The sequence below is a fragment of the Drosophila rhopaloa genome, unplaced genomic scaffold (assembly GCF_018152115.1).
Source record: "Drosophila rhopaloa isolate 14029-0021.01 unplaced genomic scaffold, ASM1815211v1 contig_155, whole genome shotgun sequence".
NCBI classification, from domain to species: domain Eukaryota; kingdom Metazoa; phylum Arthropoda; class Insecta; order Diptera; family Drosophilidae; genus Drosophila; species Drosophila rhopaloa.
The window spans coordinates 3900242-3915536 of record NW_025335034.1 but is presented as its reverse complement, the minus strand read 5'-3'; the positions used below and the strand labels follow the sequence as shown (position 1 = coordinate 3915536).

At 43.4% G+C, this 15295-nt stretch overlaps 4 protein-coding genes across 5 annotated transcripts; 3 read left to right on the top strand and 1 right to left on the bottom strand.

The window, feature by feature from the left end:
* Positions 1-1191: 1191 nt before the first annotated feature.
* On the bottom strand, positions 1192-3573 carry LOC108037200. The gene has a single exon (XM_017113719.2). It carries the CDS (start codon positions 3469-3471, stop codon positions 1327-1329), a length of 2145 nt encoding a protein of 714 aa, XP_016969208.2. The 5' UTR covers positions 3472-3573; the 3' UTR covers positions 1192-1326.
* Positions 3574-5345: 1772 nt separating this feature from the next.
* LOC108037201 (band 7 protein AGAP004871) lies at positions 5346-7074 on the top strand. Of its 2 annotated transcripts, XM_017113720.2 has the most exons (5): positions 5346-5460; positions 5510-5654; positions 5709-6068; positions 6124-6289; positions 6360-7074. In XM_017113720.2, the coding sequence occupies exons 1-5, from the start codon at positions 5397-5399 to the stop codon at positions 6972-6974; spliced, it is 1350 nt and encodes a 449-aa protein (XP_016969209.2). In that variant the 5' UTR covers positions 5346-5396; the 3' UTR covers positions 6975-7074. The 2 variants fall into 2 exon arrangements, with proteins under 2 accessions (XP_016969209.2, XP_016969210.2); XM_017113721.2 differs by lacking the exon at positions 5346-5460 and having other exon boundaries at positions 5551-5654; positions 5726-6068.
* A 258-nt stretch (positions 7075-7332) lies between these two features.
* LOC108037203 lies at positions 7333-8267 on the top strand. The gene has a single exon (XM_017113725.2). The coding sequence runs from the start codon at positions 7385-7387 to the stop codon at positions 8234-8236; it is 852 nt and encodes a 283-aa protein (XP_016969214.2). The 5' UTR covers positions 7333-7384; the 3' UTR covers positions 8237-8267.
* A 453-nt stretch (positions 8268-8720) lies between these two features.
* On the top strand, positions 8721-9561 carry LOC108037204. The gene has a single exon (XM_017113726.2). It carries the CDS (start codon positions 8721-8723, stop codon positions 9462-9464), a length of 744 nt encoding a protein of 247 aa, XP_016969215.2. The 3' UTR covers positions 9465-9561.
* Positions 9562-15295: the final 5734 nt, after the last annotated feature.

Sequence of the window (15295 nt, the reverse complement as noted above, 5' to 3'; positions counted from 1 at the left end):
GAGGTCATTCTGGGTTTCGCTTTGAAAGTTGCAAATTAAATTTTAAGTCGCTGAAAACATGCCTTGGAACGCGTAAATGCGATAGAGTACTTAATCGACCAATCTGCCTTTATTCAATTAGAACAATTTTTATAAGGCGAAAACAATACTATTTTTAAACCATTTATTAAATACAACAAAACAATGATTGTGTTTATTTTTTTATAGGATCGAAATAGTATCCAACTTAGAAAAAACACAAATAACATAATTTGGAAATAAAAAAACCCTAAATAACAATATTTTTTTCAAGAAGTTTAAGATTAGTGTTTCTTAGCCCGGAAATGTGAGACAAATCGGATTCGGCGAGTGTGAATATCGGAATCGGCTCCGTGCGTCCTTAGTTCTCCGCCTCAGTCGTTGGCTTTGCATGTCGGACACGACTGACTCAAGTCGACTCGTTCAGGGTCTCTTTTGTGCCGCTGTGACAGCTGCTCATTTCACGCTTGGTAATTTCAATGAATTTCGCAGGGATCCTGCAGGACATGCCACGCCAACCAGCGCCACGGCACGCTATCCACTTATTTGTATGCCGCTCATTAATTAAATTTTCCCATTTATATTGATTATATTTAGTTTGAATAGTTTATTTTGCATCATTATCTAAAATTGCCAGACAACTTGGCATGAGAAAATGTTTGTAAATTGGATCAACTTACTTTTGAAGTTTTTTATTTGGTAAAATAATATTGCCTGTATTTTATTGTTGCTGTGGTATCCCTTACTAACAAATCTTCATTACTTCTTGGTTCAGTAAAGACTGATGTAATTGGTAATTCTACCTCTCCATTAGATAATGGGGTGTTTAATTTCTTACAAAAAGGTGCATGCAGAATAAATTAATAGCTAAAACCATCATTTGTTTTTAATTTAAGTGTAAACTTTTTTTTGTACACTTGGCCCTCGCTTAACACGGGCTTCCTGTTTTTCCTTAAATTTGTTCAGTCTTATTTGTTTGTGAAGCGACGAATTTTTATGTTGCTGTTCATGGCAAAATGTCACATTTATTTGGTATTTATATGTGCATACACATATTTATATGTGCATACACCTATTTGTGGCACTTACCTGTTGAAATGTCTTTAATGCGGTGTGCATTAAATAAACAAATATAACAATATTTCGTCTTTTTCCTAAAACACAAACCATGAGTTCGACTTAATATATCCGACTTTATTATTATACAGATCAATATAAAGTAAAAGGCACACCACTTCAAATTTAGTAACCAACTATTAAGCAACATTGGAACTGTCTTGTCCGAGCTTCCACCACTACATCCTCCTCCTACCTCAGCATGTCCGCGTAGCGAACGGGCAGATAGGCGAAGAAGCTGTTGAGCACGGAGGAGCCTCTGACCAGGTGGGGTTGCAGGGCCTGCCAGCAGATGCGGGTCAGGTTGAGGATTCTGTCGTTGAGCGGCATCCGGTAGTTCTCCTTCAGTTTCTTGCTCAGCGCCTGCAGGCGTTTGATGTCGTCGTAGGTGTCTTTCTCCGAGTATCCTTGTCGTTTGGCACTGGGCGCCATGGTCAGTTGGTTCTCCACGCTCGCAAAGATGTTCAGACCCTTTCGGATCATCTTGCCGATCTCCTCGTAGCTGTAGGTTTTCCCATATCGACGCTTTATCCACTCGTGCATCACGGCCGACTTGTGTGCGTCGGGAAAAGCGGCAAAGACGCAGCGCGGATCCCGCCGCAGTATGGAAAAGCCATCCTTCAGCAGACGCTCCATCATTTGCAGGTTGTCGGGATCGAAGTGGGTGATCTCCCTGGACCAGTCCAGGTCGTCCTTACTCTGGCCGCAAAAGTGGTGCAGTTTGGATTTATCTGACTGGTCCGAACCGTTTTGCTTTTCGGATTTCAAAGACGCCTGGTTCCGCTGATGGGCTTCCAATGAGCCGAACCACATGTTCTGGGCACACTCCACGATGGCAGCCACCACCTGGGCCCGCGGATCCACCCTTTCGTTGTAGCCACCCTCGCTGGAGGGACAACTCTCCTCCCTCAAGGAGCGAATGGCCTCGCCGCGGATCACGTCCCTGGGAGCGGGATTCTGCTCCCGCGGTGCCACCTCGTGGTAGTGGAACAAAAAGGGACTGCACCGGCCAGGCCTCTGGAAGAAGCGTCCCGGCTTCTGGGGCTTCGTGCAGGATGATAGCTTCTCATCGCCGACCTTCATCTGCGTCATGATCACCCTCCGCGGACGCTTCATGTGGCCGAGCAGAGGAGGCGGGCACTTGGCCAGCTTCTCCTCCTGCACCTCCACCGGGCAGGGGATGTCGTCCTCCGGATCCGAGACCCGCACTGTGCTCAGGCGACTCACGGTGCTCTTCCCGGTGATGACCTGGACTCCCAGAGTGGGTGCAGCATTCAGGCGCCCGATGTCCGCCTCGTGGAAGAGGTGCTTTATCTTATCCGGTTGCACAGCGGTCGGCACCTTGCCCATCGAACAGAGCTGGTCGTGATCCTCCAGAAGCACGACATCCGTGTGGTGGCGCTCACGGAGACGCTGCCAGCGGAGCGTGCACACCTCGATGTCCCTGTCCAGTTGCGCCACGATGCGCTTCCTGAGTGCCGCATCCTGGCGCGTCGTTATGTCGATGAGGGCCAGGCACTGCTTGTGCGCCTTGACCACGGCCGCGTCTTTCACCAGCTGCTCCTGCCGCAGCGCCTCCTTGTGGAACTCGCAAATGGGCATCGTCTCGTCCCCGGAACGCGGGCCATCCTCTCCGCCCATCTGGCACCAGTAGTCGCCCATGATGTCGCCGACCATTTGGAAGAGCATCCGCTTCACCGGCTGAAACTTGTAATGGGCGAACCAGCGGTTCTCGTCGTTCACTTTGTAGTTGGGCCTCTCGCCGGCGGGCCAAAAGGGGAAGGTGACCACGAGGCAGGGTCGTCTGGTGGTGAACTTGCTGCCGCCGCGGGGCACCTTGGGCTTGGGCAGCGGCGTGAAGTAGGGCGAGCGGACGCTCCGCAGGTCCGAGACCCGCATGTTCGGAGTGGGCGGCACGGAGATGGAGGTGGTGGCCACCAGTGGCGCGATGGACTTCTTGATCCTGTTCAGACGCTCCACGCCCGGCGGCAGGATGCGGTCCAGTTCGCGCATCGTCATCTCCAGGTCCATGAACGTAATGGCCGCCATCAGGATCCGCTCGCTGTAGACGTATCCTGCGCCCTTGTAGCAGGCCTCCAGCAGGAAGTAGAGGAAGGCCAAATCGCTGCCGCGGCACACGTTGAGCAGCTTGCGCAGCATCCGCGTCTTCACCATGGGAGTGACTCCCAGCCGACTGAGGCAGAACTGGGTGCGGTACACAGTCGCCTCGGCTTGGTCGTCCCGGATGGAGAAGGCCAGGGCCTCGATGGCCTCCACCTGGAAGTCGGACAGGTTGCTGAACCACGTGGCGCCCACCGGCGCTGGACGGTCGCGCATGGTCTAATTGTATAATTTGTTTGGTATTTCGAACAATATAAAAGGCTGGTTAAAATCACTTAAAATTTTGATTAGTGCTGCGGATGTGAATGCTTCCGGTAGAGTAAAAACCTAACTGAGTCATGTCTGTTTGGATGTAAAGCTAGTTGCAACGCACACTTCTCGTTTGTGCGGACTCAAGGTTTGATTATATTTTTAGAAGATTGAATACATTTTAAAAGCTTTTAAGCACACACAAAATAGTTTATCCAATTAGAGCTCAAATAAAATTATATATCATATTTGCCAGATTTGTGCGCATATAAGTACTTAAAAAATAATTTCAAGTGTAAAACTTCAAATTTATTTTTTCTTTACCCCCATAAAAGCAATTCTCATCGTTTTTTTATATCACATCTTTTAGTTTGTAGCGTTTAAAGCAATTCTAAAGAAACTGTTTACCTTGTACAAACTTCAATTTACATTCGACAAACACATAACTAAAATATCTTGTATCGTATTAAAAAGGATTTTTAATATTGATACAAAAATTGTACCTTAATAATGCACTCTCAATTTATGAGTATTAAAGTTTATTGGTCCTCAGTAGTCTCATGTTTTCACTCAACATTTTACCTTAAAATAAGAACCAAGGGAAATATTTTAACATTCCCAATACGAACAAATAGAGTATGAAAACAAAGTTTATCTCGAATTGCAGCTGAGTGCAACTTACATAAAAAACTGGCACAGATAAATACATTTTCACATCCATCGTTCAACTCATCCTCACTGAATTGACACGACCCACAATTATCGACCACCAATCAGCGATGATTGAGCCAATTTCATCGGTATCTGAGACTGCATTGAAATGCCATTAATTTGCCAACAGGTGGATCCTCTTATTGTTGCCACTGCCTTATGCAGTGCTCTTTTTAGCCGTCTCCCACACGAGGACCAGGACACCACATCCTCGCACCCCCCTCCCCCCAACTGACAACTGACAATGATGGATTAGTATATCAGAGCGGGTCAGGACATTCATTTGCTCTTTGTTTCGTAGTCTGCGGCAGGACCACACATCCTCCTCCCTGGGGACTAATAACTTTATCCGTCATCAGAGCGAAATATAATAGAGTAATTTTCTATGTGACGCGCCAAGATAATTGGCTGGACTTGGACTCTGACTTGACCATATGTCGCTGCACTTGCAATCAGATGAATTGTGGCAGGAGGTGAGGCTCCGCCGGCTGGGGTCGCCAGAAGAATGGGCAAATCACATAAATTACTTTACGATGGCGCTCGGGCCATGAATCTGGTGAGAGAGGAAAAACTTTCTTTTAGCCCGGCACATGTGGTCACGGAAGGGCAAAAAAAAAAAAAAGAGAAATAGGTGGCAACTTCCAGACTGCCGCAAGGAAGCAACAAAAGTCATTTCGAAGTTATTACCCCGCTCCCCCAACTCCCAGTCCACAATATTAAAGCTGGTCAGTCAGTTGCCATTTGTTTGTCGCTTCATAAAAAATAGCGAAGAAGGCGGGAAAACAAAAGTTTTCCTTCTTTTGCTCTATGAACTTTGGTCAGCTTCGCTCTGCGACAAAGTTTCTGCCTTCTATTTTATTTTTGGCCAATTTTTGTTTGTGACTGACCATTCTGAGAATTTTTATGTATTCTTCTTTTTTTTGCTGCCGAAAAAGTTTCCCATTCAAGGAACTGGCTTGAAATATGCAATTTCAAATAAAATTTAAGTTTTTCAGTTCCTTCTGCTAGCGCAATATGCAAATGATTAAATTTGAACACACAGGCCGTGGGGAGCTTGAAAAAAGTTCAAAGAACTAAGTGGATAGTGGTGTTTAAGTTGGATTAGATTCAAAATAAACTTGAATACGTATTTGAAATAACCTTCAATACAGCAATTATCTTTACAAAATAAATTTATTGTAATGAAGGAGCAATATAGAGTCCAATATGAGAAGATTGGCAAGATGGAAGCTTCTCGCGATGAGAGTAAGAATAAACTTAAGGACCGGCTTCTTCTGTATTTAATTCCTTACAGGTGAAAACAATCGAATCATTGAAAAAATAGCTGTGTGCGTGTCCTGGTTTTTGGTGGTGATATTCTTACCCTTCTCGCTGTGCTTTTGTTTGATCGTGGCCGCAGAGTACCAGCGAATTGTGATGTTCCGATTGGGTCGTATCAGGTGATACTACCCTCAGGAATGGTCTATATTGGTAATACCATTTCCTCATCTTAGGAACTGCTTTGGTCCAGGTCTCGTGTTCCAGCTGCCCTGCGTCGATTCCTATGATACGGTGGATATTCGCACAGATGTGGTGGATGTGGATCCCCAGGAGATGCTAACGAAGGATTCGGTTACGATCACAGTGAATGCGGCTGTTTTCTATTGCATCTACCATCCCATCGACTCGATCATCAAGGTGGACGATGCGAAGGATGCCACCGAACGGATTTCCCAGGTCACCCTGCGCAACATCGTCGGCTCGAAGCCACTCCACGAACTATTGACCTCCAGGCAGCAGTTGTCCCGGGAAATCCAGCAGGTGGTGGCCGAGATCACAGCTCGTTGGGGCGTGCGGGTGGAGCGAGTGGACGTGTAAGCCAACACTCGACCTTTAGTTGACCCCTACTTTTTGAGGCTTCCTCCCCAGAATGGAGATTTCCTTGCCCAGCAGCTTGGAGCGATCCTTGGCCAGCGAAGCGGAGGCGGTGAGGGAAGCGCGGGCGAAGATAATTTTGGCCGAAGGAGAGGCCAAGGCCTCAATGGCTTTAAAGGAAGCCTCCGATGTGATGTCCGGCAACCAAATTACCCTACAAGTAAGCATCCGAAAAGGTGCTTTAAGGAGCAGTGATCCGTTCCCTTTTATCCCTTTTCTTCACAACTTAGCTAAGGCATCTGCAAGTGCTGTCTTCTATGGCCTCGGAACGTCGAGTCAATATTATTTTCCCCATTCCCTTGGAAATTATGGAACCATTCAAGGATGGAAATGAGTCGCCTGCATCAGAACAAGATGACGACGATCAAAGGGACGCTAAGAAAGATCAATCTGATTACTCAAATATGTTCTCACCAAAAGTTTACATTATGGGACCTCCACCCGAAACTGAAGGTGCAGAATTCAGTGATCCCAAAACGGGCCGATCGTGGAGGTGGCCACCATTCTTTGGGGCATCGCGAAGTGCTTCCAGTAGTAGAAGAGATGGCCAGCCATCGACCAGCAGAGGCCCCAACCGAACAGATGAGGTCGAACCCTACCCACTTCTATCCAAGCCCTCACCTCGTTCTAGTTCCGCTCCCTCTAAGCCTTCTCCTACGCATATTCCACCACGTCCTGATCCGCCGGTTCTTCCTCCGCTCCCTTCTCATCCGACGCTTCCTCCCATTCCTCATCCCACTTTACCGCCACTTCCAGAGCGTCCCACACCTCCTCCCACATCTTCTTCTCCTCCACAAGAAGAGACCCCAAAAGTACCAAAGTCCGACAAAAATTACTATTTTTAGACCCTTTATAAATTAAAAATTATTACTTTTGATCATGTTTCTTAAGCTAGAGCAAAATGTACTATTTTGTGATAAAATAAATATTATAAAGAAAACTTTATATACGGAAATGCTTAGTTATCTTTGTAACGTAAACTGCTTCAAATCTAATACTAGTACAGATAACCACCTCTATAAAAATATTTTATTAGAGCTAATTAAAATGTGACAAGCACTTCCACGTTTTATTATTTTAATTTTTGACAGTGTTCGACATCAGTGTATTTTGATATATAAATTAACACAAACCTAAGTTCAAATAAAAGGACGATATGAATTTTATTTCATTCTTTAGAATACCAAAAAATCAAAGCAAGTTTTTTATGCAAGCATTTCAATATAAATGTTAGCTACATTTTACTTTCGTAAAAATGTCAAACCACAAAGAAATATGCGGTGGCGGACTTGAATCAAAATGCAGTTCAGAAGACGCTATCGAAAAGCCACCAGGACATAAAATGATCACATCCCAGGAATGCCTTCAGCTGAAACGTGATCTGGAATCGGGGGCTCAGGATGAGTTCGAAGTTAGTCCCATGATCCTTTGCCTGATGTTAACCTTTTTGCTTTTTGTGATCGGCTTCTGGATCTGGCTGATTTCCAAGAGTTGTCTCTTTGCCCAATCCGATGGGAATGGAAAAAAGAGCGACTCATATCGTAGGCTTTCAGGAGGTAGTAATCCAAAGCCCATCACTCCAAATGTCCGCTTCTTGGAAAGATTGCCCCCCACCAAAGAAGAGTCGTCTTGTAAACAAACAGAGACCTCTGACACCTCGTCGGAAATCAAGGTGTCTTCGCAACGATGGAAAAGCTGTCCATTGGATTTGTGTCGGGAGGTTTCCAATGAATTTCCCACCCAAGGCATTCTTAAGGCTAACTACTGTAATTTAATGGAGTTGCCAACCACATCGACAACTTGCATTCCACCAGTCGCAGAATTGGAGTCAGGCGCTGTTGCGGAAATCAAATCAGGATCAACACTAAAAGGAGCAAACGAATCCTTTTCAAGCCAGAGCTGTCCAAGAATCTCACCAATGCCGGTTAGGAATGGATTGGATGTGTCCACTAGTCAAGCTGTGGCCGGATCACCACTAATCTATGGCAGTATGCCCTCAAATTTTGGCAGGGAAAACACCGTGCCCAAAAGGAAATACCGTATAAAGTGGTCCAATTTTATGAATCGTGGTCACAGGGATCACATCGATACCCAAAGCACTCAATGAATGTTTCCTTTCTTTAAAAATAACGAATAATTGCACATTTATTAAAAATAATAAAATTATCAAGAAATCATTGTGAACAATTTGTCAATTAAAAAAGGACCACTCGGTCATTAATTTTTTTTTACAGATCTCGCTGCTTTATTTTGCTATTTGTAGAAAAGTGTAAAAATAGTTTTAACTGATTTAAAATTCTCAAATAACTCTTATTTACGATCCCTGGACATAGCCCATTTGAAAGTCCTTATACCTCACTGCAAGTGTTTAAAAAAGCCTCAATAACAAATTTTCTTATAAACTAGCTAGAATAATAATATTTTTCATTTTCGACAATCTGATTTACAATTTTCCGTTGGTATACAAAATATAAGTTCCCTTTATCAAATCAAGCCAAATTGAGAAACAAAGGAAATTTAAGCAAGCTCAGGAAAAAATAACGAAATGAGAAGCAATTTATCTGGAAAATATTCGTTTCAAAGGTAACGAAATGAATCCAGCCTGCAGACTGAACCTGGAGGGCACGGAGTGCCAGCAGTGGATGAACGAGGTGTGCGCCCACTGCGCCCAGTTGCTGCCCAGTGCGGATCAGGCGGAGCTGTGGGACAAGTGGTGGGCGGACGACCTGCCCGCTCCCTTTAAGAACCGCGTTAACCTGATGTCCGCCTACGACTGCCACAAACTGCGCAGGGAGGTGGCCCGCCAGGTGGCGGCTCACGGGGATCAGGAGCGGTACGAGGCCGGGGGCAATCACGTCTGGTGGTCCGTCTGTCGGGGAATCCTCCTGGTCCTGGTTTTGCTTTCCGTGCTGATCGCCATGGTGTGCGCCCTGCGAATCCTTTGCAACGCCGTCCGCCGTTGGTCACTGTCAACGCCCGTGGAATGCAGTCCTCCGGCGAAGGTAACGCCCGAGAAAAGGAAACCGCCACCGCCCCCGTCCACGCCAACCGATGTGGAGACCCCGCCCCAAGAGGATCCCTGCAAGCCGTCCAAGCAGCCCAAGTCCTTCATCTCCTTCGGCCGGAGCACCGATCCGCGCACCCGCTACGGCCCGTACAAGCACCAGAAGCTGCTCAAGACGGAGTGCCAACCGGCGGAGGCGGAGTCCCAGAAACAGCCCTATCCCGCTTTGAAAAAGCCAAAGCCAAAGCCAGCATCAACACCCCGACCGGCGGAGAAAAGCGGCCAGCACGCCGAACAGCAATCGACGAAAAACAAATCGGCCACAAAATAACCGACCGGGGAGTGCTGGCCAAAAAATCGAAAACAAATTCGAAGGCTGTCCAAGCTGTGCTCAATCGCGGATAAGATTTATGAAATGTGTTCCGCCCCGATTTGTTCTCTTTTTCCGGGTTCGCTTCTAGTTGGTTTGGGTTTCCTTTTTTACGTAGCCGTGCAGCGGCGAAACACAAAAACAAATAAATATTGAAGCGGAGGCACAGTGGTTCTCTGCTGGCCCAAAAACAATATAATTCTAGAAAATAGTAACGTCTGTATAAATTCATTTCTTAGCAAGAATTATTTTTTTTAAATTTGTTTTAAAGTATCAGATGATGATTGGAAGAAACTTTTCTTAAAATTATAATTAATTTAAGCTATGTTTACAATCGCCAAAACTTATCGTAAAAATAGCAAAGGTAATATCCACAAGAAATATAGTTTTCTGAGGTAAGCAAACGGTTTAAACTGTTTAGTTTAGTTAAATTTGAATAAAAGGTGTCGGAAGGGATTTTTTATTTAAAGGGAAGTGTTTGGAATGTTGAGGATTTAATATGAAACGATCTGTTCTTTTTATGAATACAAATGGGTCGTTCTTTAGATTTAAGATTTGGGTCAATTTTTTATTCATTGAATGAGTAAACAGATGCAGAAGTTTTATTACAATTTATTTTATATACTTAAATATAAAAATTGTTTTGACTAAACAAAAATTGTGTTTCGTGTAATGAGTAATACTGAATCGCATTCGGGGCAAACAAAATACACCCATTTATGGAAGTATTTGAGGTGCTCAAATCCACTGTGGATAGGGGCTGTCGGTGGCGGGATCGGGATCGGGATGCACACCCGAAAACATGCATGCCGTACATTTGGCCCGGGTGACCTCAGAGAAGTGGCTGGCCAAGTGTTGTTCCTGGCAGCGTATCAACGTTTTGCCTATAAATACGGCGGATGTCGTTAATCTCAAATACAGGCAATTTTTAAAAATGCATGGGGTATTGTTTATCGCACGCCCGACTGGATGGGCGGATGGTTCGGAGGACGGAGGCTGGAGGCCGGAGGAGAATGAGTGAGTGTCAGAGTGCATGGGATTGGCAATAAAGAAACAATTGAATTTAATTTCAATTGAATGCACACTCAAATCGAAATTGTAGCAAACAATTTAGACAGAATGCATTTGTTTTCATGTTATTTCTAAATGATTGCTCAAATTATGGCTGCCAGTTCAAATTTATAAGCCACTTTCCGCCGCTCTCCGGCATTTATTTTTTATTTAATGAATTTATTTTCGGATTGAGCATGGGAGTCGCATCGTATATTCCGAACTGGTGTGTCACAGCAGGCGTGGTGCTTAAATCACGGCCGCAACTGTAGCGAAATTGAAAACTTTTACTATGCTGTATGTTTGTTTGGCCATTCGCTGGGATTGTTTGTTTGTTTGTTTTTTGGTTGGTACTTTTAATTCATTCCCTGCAGCTGCCGACCTATTGAAACGGAGAGGAAGAGATCGGGAGGCTGGGAGGACGTCGACCCCTGGCTGACTTTGATTTATTTGTTGGTCCCGCTATCCAAATGGAATTAAAAGTTTAACAGCTCTGCATTGAGCTTTAGTGCTTTAAAAACGCATTGATTGCTATTGACAAATTGATTTTCTTTCCTGCCCGAATGGCAGTTTCAGTTCCATTCGGCTGCATTAACAAACACCACTGCGAAATTATGACAGACTGTCGTCGTAAATCAGCAGCCGCAGACCGCAAACGAGCTGAGGCCTCTGTTTCTGGTCGTGTCAACCCTTTTGGCCAGTCATTCGACCTTAAACGGTCGACAGTCGGACATTTAATTTGGGCAAACAATTTAATAGGTGTTCGTTTGAAGTATTTGCCATAATTAAACTTCAATGTGCATGCAATGCAGTGCAATATTTGCAACTTCTTGAGTCAAATTAGAATTCGATTTGCTGCCGCATGCCTGCAAATTTATTTATCGATTCAATCACCGGGCCATTGATTGAGGTTCGTTCACAATTTATTTACCCACATTGATTTGTCCCTTTGGGTCTGTGTTTTGAAGCATTGCCACATTGTTTGCCCCTTCTTTGAACTGAAATTGATGAAGCAATGTTTTTGATCCTGTGCTGCAATCCATGCTGCGTCTCCCATTGTTGCTCCGACCGAAGTCCGGAGTGCTTCCTCCGCCATGTGGCATTCGTAAGCAGGAAGGCACACATCCATTCCAGGGAGCGGCGACAGCTGGCGGTTGCGGGATGTTGGTGGGTCGAATGGTTGAGCAGGCATATTAGAATTTGATAAATGTGCAGCACGGAACCAGGACGAAATGCACTGGGATATGCGTTGCACTGGGAGAACGTATTGTGGTTAATATCTGACATTGTGCCAGAAGTGAGTTAATTGCTACGAAATAAGACTTAGGTTTGAATAAAATTAATTTGTAAAACGATGCAGTCAAGTCTATAAGAAAATGGAGACCGTGGGAACTATAATAGAGATTGGGATTATGAGTACTGTTTCCTAAATAAACAATATTGCAGGTTTCGCTAAGTTGGGACACCGGCATATAGATTATTCCTGTGCTATTGTTTAATTTATCCAAACTCAAAAGGTAAAAAGTTTCAAAAATAAAGCTTATTTCAAGCTTAATATAATGGTGATATATGTATAATCAAATCGTTATAAAAGTCAAAAATTCTTGTTAAATGGACTGGCTAACAAATTCCAAAATTTATTGGATAGATCAGATTGTACATGTTTGATCGCAAAACATGTTTCATACCCTAATATAATTTTTCATAGTGCAGTGCAGCCTGTTTTCAGGGTTCAAGCTTCATTCTTTACACGATTTAACTCGTTGATTTTGTGGCTTACACTCATTAAGCCAGCCTGGCCCCCAATGCCATTGTTTGTATATGAGTCGAAAGGATGGGGAGATGGAAAAAGCTGCTAACCGACCCTGGACAATCACCAGAGCCCTCTTACTTTAGCCATTTAAGCAAGCTGCACAACGGCTCTTTGTTTGATTGAGACTAGCAGTAGGTCTTTGGCACGGAGTTGGATTCGCATGCGATTGCTCATACGCCCCATGTGCCCACGCCGTACGAGGCCACTACCCCTCATCGCTAAAGATGTGGTCTGCATGTCGACGCTGATTTTTATTCTCGGTCTTGGTCTCGGTCTCGGTTCTCGACTTGATTTATTTCAACGCCCTTGCGCCGGCTGCAATCCTCAGCTGGCCATTGTGCTGCGAGTCTCACTTTTCAAGAACTCAAACAAAGTATTAAATCGCACAAAAGCGATATGGAAAATATTAATAATATGCCCGGCCAACGATCCTTTGGCCACAGTCTCGGAATTTACGATGGGCCATCGCTGATTTATTCCGCCCACGACCGCGCCCCCACGGTTTGACCTCATTTCATATTCAGGGGTCAGCCTCTGCGGTTTTAAAGAGTACAAATATGTGGGCCAGCAGATTGTTGTACTAATTTTCTTCAGAGTTTATCACAGGCTGCCATAAATGCTGCATAATTCAACGGGATGGTCGCTGAAGTCATCGCCAATGTTGGTAGTATCAATTCAGAGCGCATAATGTGGCAATCGACAAGCGAACAATCGGTAAATATGAATTTTAGATTTGATTGAATTTGAATGGCAGTGGGAGGGTGTGTATTTGTGCGCATTTCGCTGCGCAAGCACCCAATTTTACAAGACATAATGACGATATCAATGGATTTGGGTTCCAATCTATTGGTACTATTTGTGTTTGACTCAAATGTTCATAAAGCATTACCGTACAATTACTGGGTCGTTTAATTACAATTTTCTAAATTAAAGGTGTGTTTTTGGTTAGCATAATTAAGGAAATCGAGTTAAAAGTTTCAATTCAAAAATATGTTGAACCAAAAACTATAATAATTTAAGGCCAGTTATTAAATTATTATTGTTGGAATTGAAACATTTCAAGTTAGAAATAGTAAAAAAACATCAACTACACGTTATTTCTCAAAATTTGTAAAATATTTATTAGTATAGAAAAGTAATAAAAATATAAATTATTTATTTATTTAATTTTTTATATAGGTCTATAGATGATTTGTTATTGATTTTTTGATATTATTCCGCATAAACAGATGTGCATTTTCATATATATTATTCCTTTAACAATTGCGAGAAGTATTTGTAAGGGCTTTTAAACCCTTGACTCTAGTAAATAAACCAATTAAGGATAAGAGCTTTGTTACTCTAATAAATAAATAAATACAATTTACCCATTTCCCAGCAAACACCATTGTGTTTGCCATTGCCTCCGTCATTCAAAATTGACTCTTTAATTTATTGGCAGCTTTTAAAACTGTACTTAAATACATCAACTAAGTGATAATGCTAAAGCAAAGGTAGCTTTAAGCACTTTTAATTATTTGAATCGTTGATTGAATGTGCACACTTAAAATAATTGTTAATTAAATGGATTTATGCAAAGTCATGCGGCTTTTGTAAACTTTAGGTTGTCATTATAAATCATTGATAAACGACAGCACTGAACAGGGCAGAGAGAATAATTAAACAATTTAATGATGGTTAATAACAAGTCTTTGTGACAACCTTAACCTCAACTGTGATGCTTCGAGCCCGACAACCTTTTTGATAATGTGCAAATCAGTTTTCACAGCAAATTAGGCAGCCACACATTATAACTTTGACAGACAGGTCCGACCCCCCAGGGCATCCTCGACCGCAGATCCACCTCCTCCTCGTCAAGCAACCCCCTCATCGTTTTTCGGAGACAGTGCAAAGTTCGCCTCGAGGCTCCTTAGAGTACACATGTAGCATATGTATGAGGAGGATCAAAAGTTTTAAAGCAGCTGCCGCCGAAGGAAAACGGGGTAATCCTCCACCACCCACAAGCCCCTCACGAAAGTCACACAGAGGCCATTGTGATACAAAAAAAAACTTTTCGCGGCCACGGGACCATGAAAGAGCCAAGAAAATTCAAACAAAAGTGCAACAACTTTGGAGGCAACGGTTGCGAATTCCCTTTTATTTTCGCGCCGCCCGTAGAAAAAGTTTCCTTTTCCATTCGAATGACACTTAAACACTTGCCGTGTAATTTATCTGATGGCAGACAAGTGTGCAATCAATAATAAAAGGATATAAAATATCGAAAACAAGGAAAAATACCAAACAAAAATGAAAGAAACGAATGAATTAAAATTTTTAACTATTATTACGTTATTGAATAATTTATAGTCAGGGTCTTTGGAATCTTAAAAGAATTTACCTCAAGCCCGAACTGAAACCATGAACAAGATTATAATGAAAATGCGTAGCAAGTCTTTTAATAAAATGTGAAATGGTTTAACAATTTAAAAATCCAACAAACTGCATTTTCGGGAATCAAGCAAAAACAAGAGAGAACGCTATAGTCGGGTGCCCCGACTATCAGATACCCGTTACTCAAGTAAAGGGAGTGCGAGGGAGATGGAGATAGAAACTTTGATCACGCATAACTTTTTAAAGAATGGTCCGATTTGAAAAATTTGTTCTACATTTCGATAGGTATTGATAAGCACAATAAAACTGCATTTTTACTTTTCCGAAATATTAAAATTTTTAAAATCGTATATAAGTGATTGTGGGCGTTAAAGGGGGCGTGGCACCTTTTTGAAACAAACTTGCGCTGCGTAGGAACTCCTAGAATCTGCATGCAAAATGCCAATCTTCTAGCTTTTATAGTTTCCGAGATCTCAGCGTTCATACGGACAGACAGACAGACGGACAGACAGACGGACAGACGGACAGACGGACAGACGGACATGGCTATATCGACTCG